Source organism: Argiope bruennichi, chromosome 4 (genome assembly GCF_947563725.1).
Source record: "Argiope bruennichi chromosome 4, qqArgBrue1.1, whole genome shotgun sequence".
Classification (NCBI taxonomy): Eukaryota; Metazoa; Arthropoda; class Arachnida; order Araneae; family Araneidae; genus Argiope; species Argiope bruennichi.
Genome location: NC_079154.1, coordinates 80,295,500 through 80,315,499, shown reverse-complemented (window position 1 = coordinate 80,315,499; position 20,000 = coordinate 80,295,500). Strand labels below are relative to the sequence as shown.

General features: G+C 25.2%; 2 protein-coding genes across 6 annotated transcripts in view; one reads left to right on the top strand and one right to left on the bottom strand.

Moving 5' to 3' along the window:
- Window positions 1–1,862: 1,862 nt before the first annotated feature.
- On the bottom strand, window positions 1,863–18,513 carry LOC129966798 (transmembrane anterior posterior transformation protein 1-like). Of its 2 annotated transcripts, none has more exons than XM_056081361.1 (13): window positions 18,320–18,513; window positions 13,039–13,173; window positions 11,940–12,070; window positions 11,714–11,835; window positions 10,249–10,432; window positions 9,259–9,394; window positions 8,559–8,656; window positions 8,312–8,462; window positions 6,417–6,526; window positions 6,191–6,250; window positions 5,814–5,959; window positions 5,369–5,509; window positions 1,863–4,560 (listed from the first exon to the last, which is right to left on the bottom strand). In XM_056081361.1, exons 1-13 carry the CDS (start codon window positions 18,510–18,512, stop codon window positions 4,209–4,211), a joined length of 1,959 nt encoding a protein of 652 aa, XP_055937336.1. In that variant the 5' UTR covers window position 18,513; the 3' UTR covers window positions 1,863–4,208. The 2 variants fall into 2 exon arrangements, with proteins under 2 accessions (XP_055937336.1, XP_055937337.1); XM_056081362.1 differs by lacking the exon at window positions 18,320–18,513 and adding an exon at window positions 18,118–18,184.
- Window positions 18,514–19,174: 661 nt separating this feature from the next.
- The window catches only part of LOC129965927 (lymphocyte cytosolic protein 2-like), a 66,814-nt gene continuing 65,988 nt past the window's right edge, over window positions 19,175–20,000 (top strand). For 3 of the 4 annotated variants that reach the window (XM_056080215.1, XM_056080219.1, XM_056080217.1), the window contains exon 1: window positions 19,176–19,594. In XM_056080215.1, the coding sequence (XP_055936190.1) occupies window positions 19,514–19,594 (81 nt within the window). In that variant the 5' untranslated portion in view covers window positions 19,176–19,513. Of the gene's footprint in view, window positions 19,595–20,000 lie in introns of all 4 variants that reach the window. The other variant, XM_056080218.1, reaches the window with a different exon arrangement.

The following is a 20,000-nucleotide window of genomic DNA, read 5'->3' as shown; positions in this document are numbered from 1 at the left end:
TTATTTTTTACATATACTCATTCATACCTGCCTTTAAAAAGTGAATGCAGTAAAGTTTTGTTTGCATGATGCTTCCTAAGCTGTGGTGGTTCATCACACAAGTGATCATCTTGTGCCTGAGCGAGGACTAGAAATGTATTCGATGCAATCGCAGTGCTAAATTGATTTATGAGTGCAATTTACGATATTGGGTAAGAGATTCAAAACGATTTTGCGCTTGAGACCTTATATTGTCAAAATATGCTACTGTCAGTAAACATGGCATCCAAAAATAAATTGCCACAGGCTCGCTACGCTACTGCTATCAAATAATAAAAGTTAGACTTTTCAGAAAATCCCAAAAGATAAGATTTCTTTGATGAATGTCATTTATCTTGAAACGAGGGGGAAAAATTCAGAATTACTGATAAAATCCGCCTGCTAATCCAAATCATGCAAGAAAAACATTTGATATACAAAGCCTACAGATCCTCTACGCTTCAAAGCCCATCCCCTGCAATTTCTAAAACAAGATTTTCTTTTTGAGTTTAATTTAACTTTATAGAATCAAATCTTATGCAACAAAAAGTATGACAAATTGTAATGCCAAAACATATAGTCACAAGACACCCTCTAGAGTTTCAATATCTTACACTTGAACTCCCACACATGTGATTAAAAGTAGTTTCTTTTTTTTAAATCTTAAAAAACATGAATACAATTTATATCTTCTAATAACAAGTATGTAATGTTTGAACAGTTGAGTCAGCAAGCTATATGCAAAGCAAAGTGAAAAAGAATTTTGTCATCAACCTTTTAGATTAACACAACTATATTTTTTAAGTCGATGAGTTTCAGACTTGGTTCATAATTTATGATTTAGATGTCTTAATACTCACTTTGTAAAACAATCAAATTTCTGCGCCACTACGAAAATTTCATTCCTCAGAACAAATTTTCAAAAGTAACATTATATGGAAGGCCTATTATCAAATAGCCATCTGCTTAGGGGCTTCCACAATTTTAGAAGCCCAAGATTTTTTTTCTGCATTTTTAGGAAAATGAAGATTTATACTTTCATGTGATTTAAAAGGAATATGAATTCCAACATTTCAGAATATTCTGCTATGACTTTTTTTTAGTCTGCATTTGAGCATGTAGAATATAATAATAAATTATGTTACTTTTTATTTATCATAAAATCAAGTTTAAAGTTAAATTTTTTATTCGCTAGATACTGGAAACAATTCCCTTGAAAGCAACCCTCAATTCAATTTTTGTTATTACAGTCTGTAATAATATTTGTTACTCAAAAAGTATTTATATAGAGATTAAAAATTAAAATCAAGAAAAAATATTTGGTCCTTTGAAGGAGACAGCGAGTCACCAAATATTAAATTGCCTAAAGTCCCCTGCAGAGCTTAATACAGCCCTGGCTACATACTTGCAATCTCTAGCAGAAGTGATAACTTAATTGATTGATGAGTGAGTGAAATCCATGATAGATGTTATTTGAGTCTCACTATAATAGAATGTGTCACAAAATCTAAGCTGGGATTAGGATACATGATGAAAGAATTATGTGCTATTTTTATTAATCTGAATCTGCAATATTTTGAAAAGGACTGCCTTTAAAATATACTTACATGAATGTTTTCCCAATGAAATGATAAAATTTAAATTTTTTGGATAAAGCAAATTTTGGGAATTAACCAGAAACACATATAAAAAAGTACAATAACTCAAAAGAAAAAGAAAAAAAAAAAATATTTCTGTAGGTAGCGAAAACAATTGTATGATTTGTGGATGGTATGTGTGAGATTTTTTTAAATATAAATTATTGTTTTAGATAGTTTAAAAATACAGTAATGACATCAACTGAATAAAAAAAAAAGATTTAATTTATTGAAATAAATATTTTTAACATTCAAATGATATGAAACATTAAATCACAACAAGAGGGCACTTTATTTCCCTCAAGGCAAAATTATTTTCAGACAGAATACTAAGAGTGACTTTATCTCATTAATGAAATGAAATATTTGGTTTCAATCACTATTCTTCAAAGCTCTTGTAGCTTTTATTAATTGTAAACAAAATAATTTTACTTCTCATTAGTTTCAAATTTATAAATACTTATTAAAACAGCATTCTACAATAAAAAAATAAATAGTTAAGCTCTATAACATGCATAAAATAATCATTTTGATAACAATCAAAAGTAACAATTGTTTTCTTTTTTTTCTCCCTTTCTATGCATGGAATGGACAAATCTACTATAGCAATGTAATGTGTGATATAACTATATGATCTAAAAATTAAAAATAAGTATTTCATACTATTATAATTACTTTAAGATAAACTGAAATGTAAAGAAATTTACATTTAAAAAATCGTTCGCTTTATGAGTTGAATCAGTACATGCAATGATATATCAATGAAAATACTTTTAGAATTGTATTTATCTAAAAGATTACAACAGGCAATAATTTGAAAAGATTTAATCAGGAAATAATGGAATTGATAGGAGACAGACAAGGGAAATTTCAATCTCATTGGTTAAAATATATAACATTTTCAAAAGAATGATTTCTCTTAAAAACATCTTAACAAATTTTTTCCCCGAGTATTGAAAATTTATATTTCTAAACTGCACTCTATTTTTTTAATCCTCTTCCCTACTTACAATGAAGCACAAAAAATACCAATTTTAAGCTCCAGAAATTTGTGAAGTATTTTGAAAAAGCTTTAGTCTCTACATTTATTAAGTCTTCATGATTTTTTTTTTTTATTAAATGTAAATTTCAGGTGTATATATCAGACATTTTATTACATTTTCGAATTAAAGACTTCTACTTAAAACAATAAATACAATACTATAAAACTCTTTTGGAAATGTTGGGAAACATCTTTTTATTATAAATAAAAATGATACAGTAAAATAACTAAAAGTAAAAGATCTTAAGAGAAAAACGCTTCAACACATAAAATAAAATTGGGGAAAAAAAAAAAAAAGATTTAAGACAGCTACTCAGCAATCCTTTTAGCAAATTTACTCGGGATTTTTCTTTTTCTGATAAAGTAAATATTTAGTTTTGAGAAGTTAATGTAGTTAATTAGTTTAATGTACTAAGTTATTAAGAAAAGACTGAAGAAAAGAGCTAATTAGTATAGCTAAGAATACTCCATGAATAAGAATTCATGGGGAGAAGGGAAAACTTTTTGAACCATCTTGTAAAATGTATATTCTGATACTGAATCAGAAATTTATTATACTAGAATAAAAGCAGTATAAAAACATATTCTGAGTTATCCCACACATATACATTGCTTATTTCGTATTACATTTGCAACTAACTGTCAATGATAAACAATCTCTTAATGACTAGGTAAAGTAATCACAAAAAAATATTTTATAAATGTGCTTATAATATTTGTATACACTCTTATCATTTGAAAAAAAAAAAAAAAAAAAAAAAAGATGGGGGGAGGGGTTGATTTTCCCATGGATACTCTTGCAATACTCATTGCAAACCAAATTTAAAAAATGCTAACTTTCCAACATATGCAAAAATAAAAAAATACCAATAAACTGCTTAAATAAAATTTTTAAAAAATTATAAAAATTCCAAAAAGCTCTACACAATTACAGGATTGTATTGAAATTTGTCATATATATTTTATAAATCTGAAAAAAATATAAAGAACTTTGGCTGGAAAATAAATTCATTTTACATAAATTTTTTAAAACAATTCTACAATATAAATCAATCTGAATTTCTTTAAAAAAATTCTACTTCATTTATAATGGTATTCATAAATCAAATTCACAATATTATTCTTTTCAAAGTAGTAATATTTTGAAAAAATGAAGAAATGGCTAGGAATAGATAAAATCTAATTTAAAAATAATTCAACTAAATATAAACATCAAATGATTTATATATTCATATTAACAATCCAATAAGTCACAATTAATAACAACAAAAACAATACCTCATTAACTCAACATTATACTAAAGAAATTCAGATTTTTAAAAACACACAGCAGTGAAACATTACAAGGTTCAAATTGAAATAAAATCGATTGAATAAGAAGATGTTAGTTTATGAAAAATACCTTATTTAAATCACTTTCCCTTAAAAATGGCATTTATTAGTGGAACACATGACGGAAAATTTACATGATTTCACAGACATTTACAAAAGCACTTAAAAAATAAATTTTGTCAAGATTTTGAATCCTCAGAGAATTCAACTTTCTCTTGTAGAGATATTCTTCTTTTTATAGGTTCAGTTTCATTAGAGGTTCTAAGAATACCCCCAAATGTAGCAGTAGCCTTCCATCTTGGGGCTCCAGTTTCAAGTTTATTAGCTGAAAACTGCTCATTAACAAACATATTATCATTCATACCTAAACTATTTAAACTAACTGTGCTATTAGAAAATAGAGGATTTGGCTCTAAAGTCTCTTGAAGTATTTCTGCTCTTGCTGTAATATCGGCAATACTTGAGGAGGCACTGGCACATTGACTGTGTGGCATGCTTTTAGGTTGAATAAGTTTTGTTAAATCTTCAGTACTAAAAAAAAAAAAAAAAAAAGTCACAATATGAAAATATAAACACACAATATATAAACAAAAACAATATATTTTTTGTTGACTGAAATAAGGTAAATGAAAGATTTCATATTAAAATTCATTTATTAGAAAAAACAAACTAGCTTCAAGAGACACATACAGAAAAAAAATAATATTATAAAATCAGAAATGTTACTGATTTTATAGAAACTAGGAAAGGGTTTTTATATGGTCATAGCTTTTTCTTGTAATATGAACTACAGTTTATTAATCCAGAAATGGAATTCACAAATTTTCTTGAAGTTGTATTTCTATATAATCTATAATTATTTGCTATATGCATTGTGATGAAAAGCCAAAAAGTTATGATCTACAAATGCAAATGTGCATTATGAAAAGCATGCTTCTCAATGCATTTAAAAACAAGACATGTAACCGAATTATTTCAATATGGAATTCCTATATATAATTAATGTATCTAATCATATTGTTAAATCCAAGAAATTAAAAAAAAAACTAACTCCCACACATATTTACATAAGCAGCGATATGAATGCATTGTACTTGAAATATATTAAAATAATCAAACATACAAATTTCAATCTCATAATATTGTGAATAAATAGAAAAAAGTAATAAATATATATATATATATTTACTAATTATTTATGAATCGCTTTTATTTTTAGTAGACATTGAAATATTCGTTAAAACCCGAACAGGATACATTAAAAAAATATATTTTAGTAACTAATTAGAAAAGTAACCAAAAAATTAAAAATGAAATAAAAAGCAATCAATGTACTTACCTATGGTGACAGCTAGATGGTAAACTATTACATTGCCGAGGCTGAGGCATTTTTTCTTTCTGAGCATTTCTGTGCATTTCAATCTCATCACAAGCTTTACCAAGCAATGCAATACTGATTGCGACTTTGGCACTGATGAGGCTAAATAAAAATAAGACTATGATTAACAAAAAGATTAAAAATAATTCTGCAAGAAATCAACAATAGTAGTGATTCTGCTTAATACTTAATATAAAAAAAAAATGTTAAGCTTAAATTCTGCTTAATATCAATCAATTGTCACAAAGCAGTGTATAACCGTGAAACTGCTGTGTAGATCTAATGTAAATATTAATATAAAGTTATAAATAATTAAAGTTGTAGCACAAGTGTTATCAATAATTAAAAGGTCCAAATATGATCAATAATAATAGTATAAGAAAAAGAAACAAATAAAAATACCTACCAGAGATATACCATAAAAAAACAAACAAAGCTCCAGAAGCCAACTATTGTTATAGATCCACTTACAACTCTTATGACTAGAGCTCCAAGTGGTAAAGGAATAAATCCCATTCTACGAGATATTAAATCTGAATGATCAGCAAACGCCTGAAATGAAAAAGCACAAATAAGAAAATACAACAATTCAACATATTAACTTTAATAGTGTCAATAGAAATTTACAAAGATGATTGGATATTATAATAAAATCAATTCAATTTACATTCAATAATGAATTGTAATAAATTTATTATTAAACATAGTTCTATAAGAATTGCAAATTTTGAATAACATCTTGATATTAAACAAAAATATTGGATGTAATATGTCAATACTCACATTTTTTAGTTTACAGCTGGCTAAATCATAAGCTAAACTGATTCTATAATCACGATATACCTAAAGAAAAAAATTGAAATATTTAAATATTAATGAAACAAAGTACAAAATAAATAAATAAATAAATCTTTATGACTGTACAATAAACAAACAAACATAAATATAATATTTTGAAACAAATTTGATGTTGGCTATTATTTAGACAAAAATAAAATAAAAGTCTTACTTCAAAAGTTATTTCATTGAATCTTGTAATGAATGCATGCTTAGTCCAATCAACAGCAATTTCAGCTAAGATAACACCAACACAGTAAGGAAGAAGTACCATGAACTGATCTGTAATAAACAAAAATATTAATTTGAATTCATTTTTAGATAAAAGTAAATTTTTTACCATATAAAATATTGAATATTACTTTTCAAAGAAATTATTTGTATTTTCAAATTTTATATTCATTGGGACCACAGGATGAATTTAAAACGAAAATATAGTAAGTAATATTGTCAAGCAATTAGTCTCAACAACAGAGTATGAATACTATGACATAGACAGCAGTTTTAAGAAGCCCATTAATTTGGATCCAACTTAATAAAGAGATGAAAAGTTACACACAAAAGAAGCATTATTAAAAAACAAAAACAAAAAAACCTCTTGACATTTTAAAATGCTTCACAATTTTAAAAAAAAGTTACACAAGTTACAATAAAGTTAATACACGTTTTTATAAAAAAAACTAAATAATCAAAAATTAAAACAAGAGTGGCAACTATTTAGAAAATTCTTCTACACACTGAAAGAAAGTTAAATCAAAGTATAATATTAGATAATGAATAATTAGAATCAGATATACTCAACCAAATATTTAAATCAGCTTCAAGTTGTCAATAAAATTGTGCTGCATAATTTTGAAGGATATTAATCAAGAAATCAGAGTGCAATGTAGAAAGTATCATAAGAGATAAAATATAAATTAACAAATGATATATATATTTATAAAGAAACTTTTTTTAGATATAAAAAATACTGATGATATATATGTAGAACTATGTGATAAATTATTTTCTTAACAAATTAATGTTTCAATTTTTTTTCAGGGAAAATAAATTCTTTTGGTTCTCTGAATTAAGAAAAGCGTACAAAATCTTTGATGGATCTAAAACGTAAATGTATCATACATATTCTCATTAAATGTTATGTAAAGATTATTTGAATAGATAATATCTTTTTCTTTCTGTTTTTAATTTTATCTTAAAAATGCAAATTTTTCTAAATCCTTGAATTAAACAGTTAATAAATCTATTTGCTTTTCACTCATAAAACCTGTTGGTATCTCATAAAATCTTCCAAAGTTTCATTTTGTATCTTACAGTGATTTGTGGGAAAAAAATGAGAGAAATATTGAAGTTGTCTTTTTGAAATGTAACTCTCATTCATATCTTTTCAAATTAGAAGAACTAATACAAGAGACAGTATATATGGATTCAACTTCTGCAGCAGTTTGAAAAAAAGTATCTTCCTAGTTATATCTTTAGTGTTTTTGTTTTTTTCAATCATCCTTTTTTAAATCTTTTTAATTTTCAGTCCTTCGCTGCCAAACTTTATCTCTACATACATATATTGGCATGCTTAAAAATAAATATACATTTTTCAACAAGATTAAATTTTTTAAAAATGTATGGTAAATGAAGATTTTTGTTACATAAGATTGAAATTATACTTTATTTGAGTATTAAATAGTATCTTTTCACCAAATCTACATTTTATTTACCTTTATTTCCCATCCAATTCTGATGTGGTAAATTTTTAAATTCTAGCTTGAATTAATTTTTTTTAAATCCCTTTCATTGTCAGAGTTTTTCTAATCTCCTTCTCCTACTTCTTCAAATAAGAAAATGCTATTTTTTCCAAAAGTGTCTGATGTCAAGGAGCTATATCCTGGTAAGATCTGATATTTTTATGTTAATATTTTTATTATTTGTAATTAAATTTATTAATTATGTACACTGAGATACGTTACAAAAACAATTATATCTAAAACAATGATATTATTTAAAATGTAAAAATAAAGGAATGGGGAGAAATGGAATACAAAATTTAAAGCATAATCAAAGAAAACTTACCATAACTCCAGTTATATTCCTTCATTGTTTGAATGACAACTATGAATAAGAGAATCAAGTAATGAAACCTTTCTCTGACATCACTACAAGACATTTGAAATAAGTTGTTTTTTTCAAATTTTTTAAAAACCATGCTTTTCAGTTCAACAAACTGCAAAAGTAAATAAAAACACATCAACCATTAAGAGAATAGAGAGAAAAAAGAAATACAGATGTGACATTAACTTTGATAAAAATATATACTTACATTATTTGATAGCATTATGGTAAGTAAGGCCTTATTTTGCGAATTTATGGCAACATTTAAAGTAGTAGCTTGAATCAGAACAATAAGAGTATGAATAACTAAATAATGTTAAGGACAAAAGCAATGCTTTTTTTTTTTTTCAGTCTAAACACTCAAATATTGCAGAAAAAAAATACTGACCTGCTTTTCAAAAAAAAAAAAAAAAAAAAAAAAAGTAAAATATCTGGTAATATAAATTCTAACATTGTATATTCATTTACAGTTTCATAGAACTTTCAATATACATAATGTTTAACTAAACATTAGTTTTTGTGCCAATAATTTACATTGCATACAGCTCTCTTATTAATTCTTAAGAATCAAGTTAATTTAAAAGAAATGAATGTATTGTAAATTGAACTTTATGATTAATTCAAGATTAAATGGATTTAAAATACTATATGTGACTTCCATACAGAATTAAAAAATTTTTTTAAGGAATTCAAAATTTAACACTCAACATAATTAATTTTTCACCTGTAAAACATTCTGTTAACAAAATAATTAAATCTTATAACAATTTAGAATGAAAAAATTGTTGAATATGCATATAAAATATCAATTATTATGCTCTTAAATATCTAGACAGATTGTTAAGAAATGAGAAGTCAAACAACTATTTAAAAAAAAATCTACATTTCTTTCTTTTTAGAAAGGATACAGACATAGACAAGACTGATACATAAATGGGGCAATAATCCAAGATGTTCCCTTTTTCTTCCCCTTGGTTCTGTTGCAGTCCAGTACAAAGCATCAAGAATGTCTTGTCCAAATGATGAAAATAATTTATCAGCTACCTATCAAGATAAAAAAAAAAAAATCAGATTCTCTTTAGATACAGTTATAATGATAAAAAAGATCTCTACAAGTTATGTAAAAACTTCAAGTATCTATAAAAGAAGTAAATGTAAAAGTTGCTTTAGCTTTTAACTTGGCAAGTTTCTTAAATTTTTAGGATAATCATGAAGTACAGAAAACTAAAAGTCACCAGATATTTATGCTATTGAATAAAAAAGAAAAAACAAATAAATTAGTAATAATTAGTAAGAACTTGAATAAGGTATTGAGAAACATTCTTATCTTATTCAGGTTCTTACTTTCTTATAAGTACAGATTCAGTAGCAGTGTAATATTTAGATATTTAATATTAATTTACATCATATCAATTTACTGAAAAATAAATCTGTTTTTGAAAAAAATTCGTAAATAATATAAATGTTATCTACTTTTCAATAGATATGTATATACATTTACACATTAAGAATCAAGATAGTACTCAAAAGACATAACAACGATAAATTCATTATGTAATCAAACATATGTAAGAAACTTGAAAGCAAAATACAGAATAATCTAAGCTAACTCAAGTTTGACTTATACTGGGAATGTTGAGTTAAATATTTATTTGTAGATACACTACACATGATCTTATAACAGGATAAATCACAAACATGCTAGTTTAATTCATACCATCTATTTTATAAAAAATTATTCAGAAAAAGTGTTTACAGATAAACTTAAGAAAAAAATATATCATTGAACTTTAATTAGAAGAAATAAAAACATTGGATTTTTTTTTACTTGATCAATTTAAAATGTATTATTGAAATAAAATTTCTCAACTTATATTAATAACAATTTAAAGACTTACCTCTAGCATATTAAACATTATATACAGCTTAATAACAGATTGACTTTTTACAATATGGTACAACATTGATGTGTCAACATACATCATAGAGAAGCTCACACAACATAAGATGATAACTTTCAAAAGGTCACAAATTTCTGCAGGTTGTAAACTTCTATAATTATGATGTATTCCAAATAAAGCACTGAAATAAAGAACAATAATTACAAATTTACAGCTTCAACATATCGAATAAAAAAAATTAGATGGTGCTAAAAACAGTTAATGTCAAAAGTTAAATGATACTCATTACAATCTCACTATATTTGGAAGAGAGGTTTTAATAGTAACAATTTCAAAACTTGGAAAAAAATAAAATAAAAGCTTATACTGTATATATATTATGCAATAAAACTGCAAGACTTTCTATAATTGTTTCAAAAACTTTTTTAAATTACTTTCCTCTCTTTGTATTTTAAGTTTCAAAATTTGATGCAAACTGTTAGTTAATCTTATCTTATAACAATAATTTAGGAATAATAAGCTGATGACATTTCACATTTGCACATTTTAGTAGAAAATAATCAGATCTCTGCATTCAGAGTATATAATAAGACACTGCATATAAAAGATGGAAATGATGTATCTTCACCTTAAACTGAGTTGGAAAATTAAAACAAAATTACCAGATGCTCCCATTCTTTCTTATATAAATTAATTTTTTTCCAAGTTTTTTTAGAAGCATTTTTTAAATAGTTCTGCGAAAGAAACTCTTTTGTTTCATACATATTAATGATGTAGTATATGAAAATTGCTGCATCTTTTTTAAAAACTGATACTGCACCGAATTTTATTTCAAAAGTCATATTATTCTAAGGGATTGTATCATTTAAAAAAAATTATGTGGATAATTTTAAGGCTTTGATTTTGAATATAGATGGTAAATATAGAAAAAAAAAAAAAAACCATCTACAATTATATAATTTAAGTAATAATGTCAGTAATTAGATTTATCTATATTTAATGATTTATTAATATTTTAGAATTCAAAATATTTGTAACTTCAATCTTTTTAAATCTTGAATCTTTTAATTTGAATCTTTTTAGAGCATTTATTATTATTTTTTTCCTAGGGAAAGGGGAGGGAGAGGGGAAGAAGTAATATTTATATTATGAACACTCTGAAAAACCAACTCAGAATTCTTAATTAAGATTTAATTTGGAGATTACCACATTTAACTTTTTCTTAATTTCTTTTGATTTTTAATCAATTAGCTGGATAAAAACTATTCATTATTCAAACAGAAAAATAAACACATCTTAGGGATTTTTTTTAAAAATCTACATTCCAGTTATGTAGGAATGATATGTAATAAATTATAAACATGATAAGTAATTATGTGGATAGCTTATCATGAATTATAAATACTTATTATGAATAAGGAAAGTGACAATTCATTTAAATAATTAAGCATTTTGTATTTACCTAAATACAAGTTTCAAAGTTCGTGTAACAAGAAACCAAACAGAAAGAGCTGAACGCAAAGGCAGAAAAGTGAATAAAAATAAAAAAGCATCAACACACTGGAAGAATCCATATATGATGAACTGAAATGGAATGAGAAAATTCAGTTTGCAGTTAGTAATAAAATCTCATAATAAGCAGAAAACAAAAAACAAATGGGAAAAAAAAAGAAAAAAAAAGGTAATACCTTTTCAATTTCTTTAGGGATTTTCAGAAAGATATAAAACTTTTCACGCCTTTCAGTAAATCTTTGCTCATCATTTTCTAGCAAGTAGCCTCTTCTTAATTCACCATACAAATAATCAAAGACAGATGAAACTATGAAATATATAGATAGATACATATTACTTTGGTTTTAATTTAATACATTAAAAAAGTTAAAATAAATATTAGGCAGTTTTGGAAGACAAGTTGTTCATTCAGAATCAACCTATACAATACAAAGAGAAAAATACTAAAGACGTAAAACAAATTTCTATTCCAATATTATTTTTAATCACTTATTGGAGTAATAATATACATAATTCAAAAATGAGATAATTCATCTTATATCACAGAAATAAGCATAAATATTTGCCATGCTAACTAAAGTGAGACGTAATGGTCTTTAAAGAATTTGCTAACTATTTGACATTTATATGCAGACTGCAGAAGAAGATTACTGTAATGATAAGATGAAGATTATAATGATTAAATATATTAATCCTAACAAACATAGAATGCAAATCTTAAAATGTATCCGTTTTTTTTTTCTGTACATTTAAGTATTTGTTAAAGCAACAAAATTCTGGGTTTAGCATAATTTTGTGTCTTTTCAGAACTACAAAAATCCCAATGATCAATTCATTTCTGTTTTACTGCTTAAGCTATAAGTAATTTTAATATGATAACTCTGAGGATGAGCCTTCAAAGTGATAAAAATGTCTTTAAAGTAAACAAATGCCGATAATACTACAAACATTTTATGCATATAACAATGTAATATTTCCTGTTAACAAAAATCGCCAAAATAGCAACCTTCCTTAGAGAAACAAATCATGTAAGGCTACTTTACTAAGTCTATTTTGCCAAATGACATGATTATAATAAATCTTCTTTTATAGCAAAATTTATGTCATAACTGTAACTGCACTAGTAACAAAATCTGAAAGTCAAAACTTCATTTTTAGAAAGCAGTTTGTTACTTTTGTAAATTTGAGCCCACATAATTTTTTTTATAAACTCCCTCTCACTTTCTCACACACACACATATATATATTTAAAAAAAGATAATTATGAAACTATACCTTTTTCTTTCTCCTTTTCTTTCTTTTTACAAACAGAAGAGTTGACATCTTCAACTCCAGATGACTTGGCTGTTAATGATAACAAAGCCTTTTTCTCCATATTATCTGAATTTTTATCATCACATTTTTTAGAACCTAAAACATTACAAAATCCATTAAAGATATAAAAAAACTTAAAATTAAAGCAAAATAAAAAATTCGTTTGATTTTTTTCACTTTAAAATGTAATTATGAAATTATATACAGAAAAGCATTTTTTAGGTATTAAGTTTATATGTGGCATTTTTTATTCCACAATCTTACATCTAATTCTATTAGTCTGAATAAACTATATCAAAAATAATTCTCGATTCATTTATTTCCTTCTTTGCAATGCACAGAATGTTACTTTTGGATCTAATTTTTTTACAGCTAATATCATATTAAAAATCAAAATTTATTGTTATTGGAAAAGTTGTTGCTAATATACTTTCCTTTGCATAATATATCCCAACAGGTTCCCATATTTGTATCAAATAAAACAGAAACAAGAATCTCCACATGATAAACAATTCTGCATGGGGAAAATATTTTTCAGAATAATCTCGAAAATAGCCAAACACTGTTTCTTTAATATGCAAGAAATATTTCTGATAAATGAAATAATTATAAAATTACATTTTAATGGAATATTTGTAATATTCATAAGAATTCTCTTAGAACGTACTTTTTTTTTTTTATATAAAGTGAATAAAAATGAAGAAAATACACACTATCTATTCAATGCACACCACTATTTTCAAATATGCCTCACCATACAGCTATCTGATTTCAAAACAGGTGACCTTTCATAGTAAATGTTAAATACAAAAAGCAAATGAAAGTTTTTTTAAAAATATTTTTACAGATATCTTTATTAATCTGGAATATTTATTTGAGTGTTTAATTGATTGCACTGCTTTTTGCATAACATTTCCAAATTTTCAAATTCGAGTTAACACTCTTTAAAATGATAAAAACTGAAATATTTCAGAAATCCAGGTGTAGAATTAGAAAATATCTATATTTCTATTGATTAAACATTTACCTCAATTAGCTTGTTAGAATAGAAAATTCCCTTCAGAGCTCACAAACATTAAATATTTTTCCTTTTTGATGTTTCCCTTTATTGCCATATATGAGCATTTTTTATACACATATGAAACATTTCTAGTACAAATGCTTTCTATTCAGGTGCTTGCATGTAAACACAAAGATGTAAGGGAACTTTATAAATGCGAACAATATATAAAGTTTATTAAGCAAGATTACAATAGAAAAACTGACGAATAATAATTATCTGACATACATATACCTGTTTTTGCAATTTTTTACATTTTGAAAAAATATGTAGACAAACAATTTTTGGGCATATAAGTACTTTTATGAGGAAATTCAAATTTATTTATCATTTTCATTCACCGTAATCAAGAAAGTAAATTACATAACTTTGTTGTTTTATACTAAAATTTTACATATGTTTGGTTTCAATCCTCCCTCCCCCCTAACATTTTTAATTATGAAGTTTGTAAAAAACAAAACAGAACTTAAAATATTGCAGGAAAATTGAAGAGCATACATTTTAAGAAATACAATACAGCGACTCTAAAGAGTGTTCATGTACTTACAAATTTTAATCAAATGGTGCATTATCCATTATTAAAAAATAGTATTTCTGAATAAGAATTCTAAAATAATATCTATACCTATTTCTTAACAAAACTTCATTAAATATTTAAAAATACATACAACTTTTTATTTTTGAAAACTTTATAATCACAAAGGAGCAAAAAATAAATATAGTGATATTTCAGCCAATTAGATTATATCTTGCAGGAACCATATATTGAGTAGGCATAGAATGCAATAGATGTTTTTATTTTTTTTATTTTTCCATCATTAATATTTTTTGTTCAATTTTTGAATTAAAGTTGTCTTTGAAATTTTAAATTCCAGTTCTCTCCAAATATGTTCAAGTGAGTTTAAATCTAACTCCAATGCATTATATCAGTGGTGTGAACTTGTGGATTATAATTAGTCTGGGGCCATGATTATTCTTTTGGATTGCCAAATTCAAAAAAAAAAAAAAAAAAAAAAAAATTATTTAACAAAAATCAATATATGAAATATCAATAACATAAAGAAATGAGAAAATAAAATTAAAAAAAAAACTAGAACTATAATTTTATAAAAACAATGGTCTCACTGATTTAAAGGAACTTGCATGATATCAGAACTTCAGCAATCAAAAAGTAAACAGAAACAGGATAAAACAAAATCGTCAACTTCAGATGATCTTCATCTGCCCCCTGATGGAATTTAACTGGAACTTAGGTCAGTTTCAGTATTGGTAATTTTTGCTATACTATTTTGAATTGAGATGTATTTTCAAAACATAATTGGTTTATATATTATGATCACAGAGAAAACTGTGCATTTTTTTTGTTTGTTTGTTGGTATCTCAATAGTTCAGCATTGCTCCTTCTTATTAATTATTATTATTATTATTCAAGTGCATTGTATAATTTTGTTTATATACTACTTTTTAATTCTAAATAAAATTTGCATTCAGAAATGTATATATAGTCATTCATTATTAAAGATGACTTGGAAAACTCAGTTACATGGTTGATACTTTTGAAAAACTTAACAATTTGAAATTAAATTTACAGAGAGTGCATAAATGTCTTAACATTCAGCATTAAATTTAAATCTTTAAGAATAAGCTGATGTTTTTGAAATGAGGATCAAGCAAAAAGGGCATATTTTTCAGAATTTATGAAGAAAATAATAAAAATTTCTTTTTGATTAAAAATGTCATTTCCTCTCATACAATAAAATTGGGAGAAAATATTTTGAAATGTAATTCAGTGTAGTCATGATCCACTTTCATTTGATATTTTTAAATCTAATATTCTTTTAAAATAAAAAAAATAATCCCAGTTATTGACATTTCCAGAATGAAACATTCCATGTTCAATTTAAAGAAAAAGGCAATATTTATAATTAGCTTCAATGAAGCTAAATTTTATGATTCTTGAAAGTATTTTTCATTAAAAAAAATTTTATGAATATATATAGAAATAGCTTCATATCTTTAAAATAGCAAGAATGGTACATATTTTGAAAAAGATTTTTAAAATCTGCACAAAGGTATTACTTTTGAGTAACAAACATAATAGCAGTTTTATTATTTCTTTACATGGTCATAATGTTACCAATATGGTTTATGTTTGGAAAATATCTACACACAATATTATGTTAGAATAATTGTGTTTTCAGCTTAGAAACTTATACTAAGGGAAGGAGATTAAAAGTAATCATATGCTCAAGCTCTCTTAAAAAATGTTCAACAGCTAGACATCTTTGGAAAGGTATAAAATAGTTATTTAGTCCTCTCTATTGATTTTTCAATAATTTAAAATTAATTTCAACATGAATGGCTCAATACTTATGGAATTATTCAAGGTTCACCCTATTAATGCTCACCTATATATGCTGCATGCAGCAGGTTTTGCGAGGTGCTTTTTAATATTTTCTCAATCAGAAATTTGCACACTATATGACCTTCTAATAACAAAATATTTTTCACATTAAAAAATATCTTTTTGAAGACTTTAACAAAAAATAAGATACTTGTCGGTAATAATGGCAACCAAAAAGCAACAAGAAAATTATTCGCCAATATGGCATTTTTAATCGTCAAACTATACAGCATGCGATTAGTTTTATTGAGTATATTTTTACAATTTGGCGAAATTTTTCCATGACACTTTTTGGTCATCATTAAAATCGAATTGTATAAAAAATAATATAAAAGCCAACATAATTATATACAGTCCAACTAACTCTTGAATTGCTTAATCTTTCTGTTTCAAAAAGTAATAATCTTTAGTATTGCATGGATTTTGTGGATCATAAGTGAAAACTTTAATATAATTACATCTGTCAGAATATTTTTTTTCCTTGCTTAAATAAAAAAAATCCAGCCATAAAAAATCTATAAAAATTTCACTTCATTCAATTTTTCTTACAGTTTTCAGATATTTTGGGAAATTCCTTTTAGATTCTACATAAACTTTGTCATTAGAATCCAAAGATATAAATAATTTAGATTATAAACTAACCATGCATATATGTCAATATATGTTTATAAGAAATTTAAAAGCAACTATATATATATATATGTGTGTGTGTGTGTGTGGTTTTTTACTTTAGAGCAATTTTCAAATAATGATTAGTTTTATTTTTATCACACAGCAATTTTTTAAATTATTTGAAATGATCTTTTCTAAAATTTGAAGCACACAAAATAAATTTATTTACCTCAGATATAAAAATGAATTAAATAATAAGGCAAAAGACTAAAATTTACTTTTATAACAAAATCAAATGCACTAAACAAATTGGATTAAATATGCTTTTTTTTGTTAAACATTGTTTTTCTAGTTACATATAGTTACCACACTAGGTTATTGATTTAGTTGTATTAATATTTCATTCTGAAACAATATGAGCATTTTTTTGAGAATTTCAAACTGAAGTCAGATGATAAGCTTCCATTAGCAATTGAATTGATAACCCTTTTCCAAACTTCCATTTCACAGCATTGAAATTAAGAAGCAAATTATTAATGACTCAGTAGTGTACTAAAAGTATATAATTAGGAAACAGTCTAAAAATAAACAAAAAAGCTATTACATAAATTAAAGAGAAAGGCCCCCTTTCCCATAAAATGACAATGTAATAGACTCAAAATGTAATAATGTGTCTAATACACATCGTTTTATATATTAAGCTCTTTTTTTTAAATTTAACATAAGAAAATTTCCAACAATTGCATAAGCAATGAAATACTTTAAGGTCTCTGAAATGCAACAGAAAAATATACAATATTTCCTTGTTTGTTTTCCTCTTATGCAATTGGGTAAAATTTGAAAATTGAACTTATTTCCTTAAGTCTTACTTTTGATAATAAATGATGATCAATTAAAAGAAAACGCTATAGCCTTTTCTCAACAGATTTAAGAGAATAAGAAAAGAATTTGAAAATAACTTGACCTTTCTACAAATAAGAATTGGGTGATCAAAATTTAACTTTTAGACAGGATACAAGCACAAATAATAATAGGATATACTATTCAACTAGTTCAAAATGTATAATTTAAATCCATATGCTACCAATTTTATCGACTTAGTATAAAAAATTCAAATTATGTAGGACATTGAAATCTCTTACGTATCACATTAATAAATTCCATACCTGTTTCTTGTAAAGGTAATAATATATGTTCATCATCAGAAGAAAAAATTAATTTTTGCTTCTCCGCTAAAGAAAACTCTTGATCTGACAAAACTTCAGCTACTCGAGCTAACCTTTCATCATTATTCATCGTATTATTTTCGGTATCACATGGAGTTCCAGTTTTCTCAGTTTCTTCTATTTTGCACTCCATGTTGTTTTGATAACTGGAATAACCACTTGATGATCACTTAGAAAAATGTTGTTTCAGTTATTGTCTTACCAGAGCTATTGACACGGATTTTTTTTTGTTACTATTATATATACAAGCACAATACAATCGTAATTAGATGTACCAAAATCAAGGAAATATTCAATTTCATTGTTTCTGCATAAATGTTGATAAAAGAAGTTTTCTAAGTTTATAAATTTAATTAGAACTGCATGAAAAGTAAGACCAGTATGAGCTAACAAGAGGAAATTTGTTAATTAAGACTAAATGTATAAATAAAATTTTTCATAACTACAATAATTTGATTAAAAATTATATTTATATATTTCGCAATCTCCGTCTTAGCTGTATTAAAAGGATTTGCTTGGCGAATCAGGGATTGATTTGAATTATAAATTGGATTTTGATTTCATTGTTGAATATAACACTAAATTACTTTTCTTTTAATCCATCAAATTAATTCATTGATGATATAATTAATAATTTGCCACTGATCAAATGAAGGATCAACGAATAGAAAGAAGAATGGAACTCGATAGACTAATTTTTTTTTCACATTTTCAATCGTGTAGTACAGCCAGGTTTGTTTTTCCGGAAGTACCAATACATGTGGCGGAAGTAGTAGTGAAAGGACACTCCCATCCAATGTTGTCAATCGTAGCGGTGTGATGGATCATTTCGGAGCGAAAGTTTGTTGTGACATAAAATTATGCTGTTAGCACAGACTTGATCCGCTCTGATGACTTTTTAATACTTCGAGCATAAATATCAGCATCTTCTCGCACAAACCACTGCACATGATTAAATAATTTTTTTAATATTTTTTAAAGGAATTATTGTCAATATTACGCATTGTTTAATTGTTTTTAACCGTTGTGGAAAATATGGTCAGTCACTAGTTTTTCGGAACTGGTTTTGTTATGACTTAAATGTTCTTTTTTTTTTTTTTTTTAAAGCTGTATGGTATTAATTTTTTTTGAATTATGGCGGAAAAAATAATTCTTCCGCATCCTCTTGCTGTTTCTCGCTGGAAAGAAGAAAAAGTTATTAAGTGGTTAAGAAAGGTGCGTATTTTAAACTTTTAAAATAAAGTTTTCCCTTTAATAAAACACCATACGTCGCTTTTTCATTGTTGCTAACTTACTTTCTGATTCTTTTATAATTTCTGCTAGTTCATTTCTGCGATTTTTTTTTCTCTTTTAAAGTATTAATGAATTTTATTAAAATATTTTATTTGTTTAATAGTTCTTATAAAGAAAATTCAATTTGGATGAATTAAAAAAAGTTTATATTTCTCTTAAATTCTTTCCAAATTTTATGATTTTACGTGAATTTGTTTAATATAGTTTTGTATTTATTTTTGAGATTTGCAATATTAAATAATTTATACTGAAAAAAATTATGAATAAATTAAATACTTTTAATAAAAACTTTACTTTAATTATGTATTTGAAAATAATCTTCCATTAA

Coding starts and splice junctions, on each gene's coding strand:
- LOC129966798 (XM_056081361.1), bottom strand. CDS start 18,512: ATGGAGTGCAAAATAGAAGAAACTGAGAAAACTGGAACTCCATGTGAT. Junction 12,071..13,038: donor AGAAAAGGAGAAAGAAAAAG/GTATAGTTTCAT, acceptor TATATTTCATAG/TTTCATCTGTCTTTGATTAT. Junction 6,527..8,311: donor GGAATATAACTGGAGTTATG/GTAAGTTTTCTT, acceptor TGTTTATTACAG/ATCAGTTCATGGTACTTCTT.